The sequence below is a fragment of the Propithecus coquereli genome, unplaced genomic scaffold (genome assembly GCF_000956105.1).
Source record: "Propithecus coquereli isolate 6110/MARCELLA unplaced genomic scaffold, Pcoq_1.0 Scaffold6, whole genome shotgun sequence".
NCBI classification, from domain to species: domain Eukaryota; kingdom Metazoa; phylum Chordata; class Mammalia; order Primates; family Indriidae; genus Propithecus; species Propithecus coquereli.
This window is the reverse complement of record NW_012151951.1, coordinates 2,200,287-2,202,750: the sequence shown is the minus strand read 5'-3', so window position 1 is coordinate 2,202,750 and position 2,464 is coordinate 2,200,287. Positions and strand designations below refer to the sequence as shown.

The window sequence follows — 2,464 nt, the reverse complement described above, 5'->3', positions numbered from 1 at the left end:
CTACAGATTACTATGTACACATCTAGCCACAGCCTTACTTTTCCATACACATAAAACAAACGAAGATGATGAATCATAGAATTTTGTAACTAAAAGGAACAGCAAAATCTGGTTTTTCTTCCTTATTTCTTTTTTCTTTTTTGAGACAGGGTCTCGCTTTGTCACCCAGGCTGGAGTACACTGGCACAATCATAGTTCATGGAAGCCTCAAACTCCTCGGCTCAAGCAATCCTCCCACGTCAGCCTCCTGAGTAGCTAAGACTACAGGTGCATACCACCACACCCAGCTTCTTCCTTATTTTTATGAAGCTGAGGACAATATATGTCTTAGTCTGTTCAGGCTGCTATAACAAAATACACTAAATTGGTTCTACTTATAAACAACAAAATAGATACAATAAAAAACAAAAATTTATTTCTCCCTGTTCTGGAAGCTAGGAAGTCCAAAACCAAGGTGCCAGCAGATTTGCTGACTGGTGAGGGCCCATTTCCTGCTTCATAAAAACAGTTGCTTTTTGCTGTGTCCTCATATGCTGGAAGGAGCAAACAAGTTCCCTTGGTCCACTTTTATAAGGGCACTAATCCCATTCATAAAGGATGACCTCATGACCTAATCACATCACCAAAGCCTCATCTGTTAATAGCATCATACTTGGGATTAGGGTTCAACATATGAATCTGGAGGAACATAAACATTCAGACAACAGCAATACATTTTAAATACTTTTCTACCTCTCAGATGACAAAGCCAGAAGTGGTTCATGGATTGGGCTTTTAGGACCAAGAGCACTTGTATTAGGAGAAGGAGGAAAAATGGAATGGTAAACAGTTATGATGATAGAATACAATCAATTTTACATTTCAAAAGAGAATCAGTTCAGGTAATACAAGAAGGCATGGCACTAGACTAGCCTATACCTAAAGTAGAGAAAAGTTCAAATTATGACACTAGTGTGTAAGATTGGTACCAAGAAGAACACTGACAGAACCAGAAGCAGAGAAAATGACTGTAGCAGTTGTCCACATTAGGATAATAAAGCACCTAGCACTGTTCAGTGTAAGCATGGAAAGAGCCAATAAGTCTAGGAGCTTTTATTCTTATGAAGGTAAAAGATGATAGAAATAAGAGGATCATAGGATTAAATGGCCTCAAGGTTTTGAATAGAACTCCAAAAAGATTCTCCATGTAATTATGATCAAAGCACTAGGATTACAAATATGATACCAGTAAAAATATGTATGTGACTCAGCAACATCTGTTAACAAAAGAAGGTACAGAAAGTTTAAAATCCTCTTGGCAGAAAATGACAATCATAACATCTGTAAAGTGTAGCCCTAGTAGAGAAAGTGGGGTGACTGAATTGGAATTGGGCTATAAATTTGCTCTTATTCTGATTTCAACAGAGCTCTTTCCCAAGTGAAGAAAGTAGTAATAGGTAAGTGTAAAGTTTGAGGAAGGGCTGAAAGTACTAAAAAAAAAAAAAAAAAAAAAAAAAAATTGGAAAAGTCACTGAGGGGAATGGGAAAGAATTAAAGGATGTCAGTGAGGGTTTGGGTCCGGTCAGACCTGGGAATTCATAGTAATGTTAATTTGCCTATTGTCTAATTTTCTCCAGCAAAGGTCAGTCACCAGAATGTAGGAGAGGAAAAGATACACTGCACCGATGCAGGGTTGTAATTTTACTAAAGGAACCATCAAAAGAATAAAGTGAAAAGGATTTAATGCCATTTGTAAGAAAATAGTTCAGATCATTACACTCATGGGGTCCAGGATGAATAGAGGGAAAAAGTTTCTTAATGGAAAAAATAGCTTATAACCTTTTAATTGGTATATTTAATTTGTCTTAACTTGAGACAAGTTCCAAGAATGGCAAAGATGTTCTCTAACACTCATTTTCAATATATTCATTTTCAATATCAGCACAAAATTGTAGCTCAACCTTAGATAACATTATCCCAGAAATCGGAAGAACCAAGCAGAGTTTACTGACCAACAGTCCTTATCCTTGATGTGCCAACATCTGAACTCCCTCTCTATAATAAGAATGGCTCTGGTGTTTTTGAATGGCTTTCCTTTTTGACATCTGCTATCATATTAACATAAATATTTAAGATGACATGACATAAAATCACAAAGAAGGAAATGATTACTTTATCGAGGGAAATTTGGAGTTTGTAAGATTCTTTAAGTGACTCTTGAATAAGTGCACTGCTTGCTTTTGTCTGATTCAAAGATTCAATCAAATCTTTATTTTCCAAAATGTTGCCTTGAGATGTGGCAAGTGTCTGTAGAAAAAATTAACAATATAACATTATTATACATATTAAAATAAACAATTAAAGGAAGCCCATATTAACAGTCATTAATTTGATAATGTTTATGGGGCCTTACATTATTTTAGAAGAATTTCAACATTTTATAGCCTTCTATTTTTTAAATTTTGTTTTTATTTTGTTTTTATTA

The 2,464-nt window shown here is 35.1% G+C and overlaps 1 protein-coding gene across 1 annotated transcript in view; it reads right to left on the bottom strand.

Annotated features, from left to right (window-relative positions):
• Positions 1-2,464, bottom strand: part of DYNC2H1 (dynein, cytoplasmic 2, heavy chain 1) — a 522,114-nt gene that overhangs the window by 271,578 nt on the left and 248,072 nt on the right. The window contains exon 50 of the mRNA XM_012659112.1: positions 2,152-2,286. Coding sequence (XP_012514566.1) covers positions 2,152-2,286 — 135 coding nt within the window. The remainder of the gene's footprint in view (positions 1-2,151; positions 2,287-2,464) is intronic.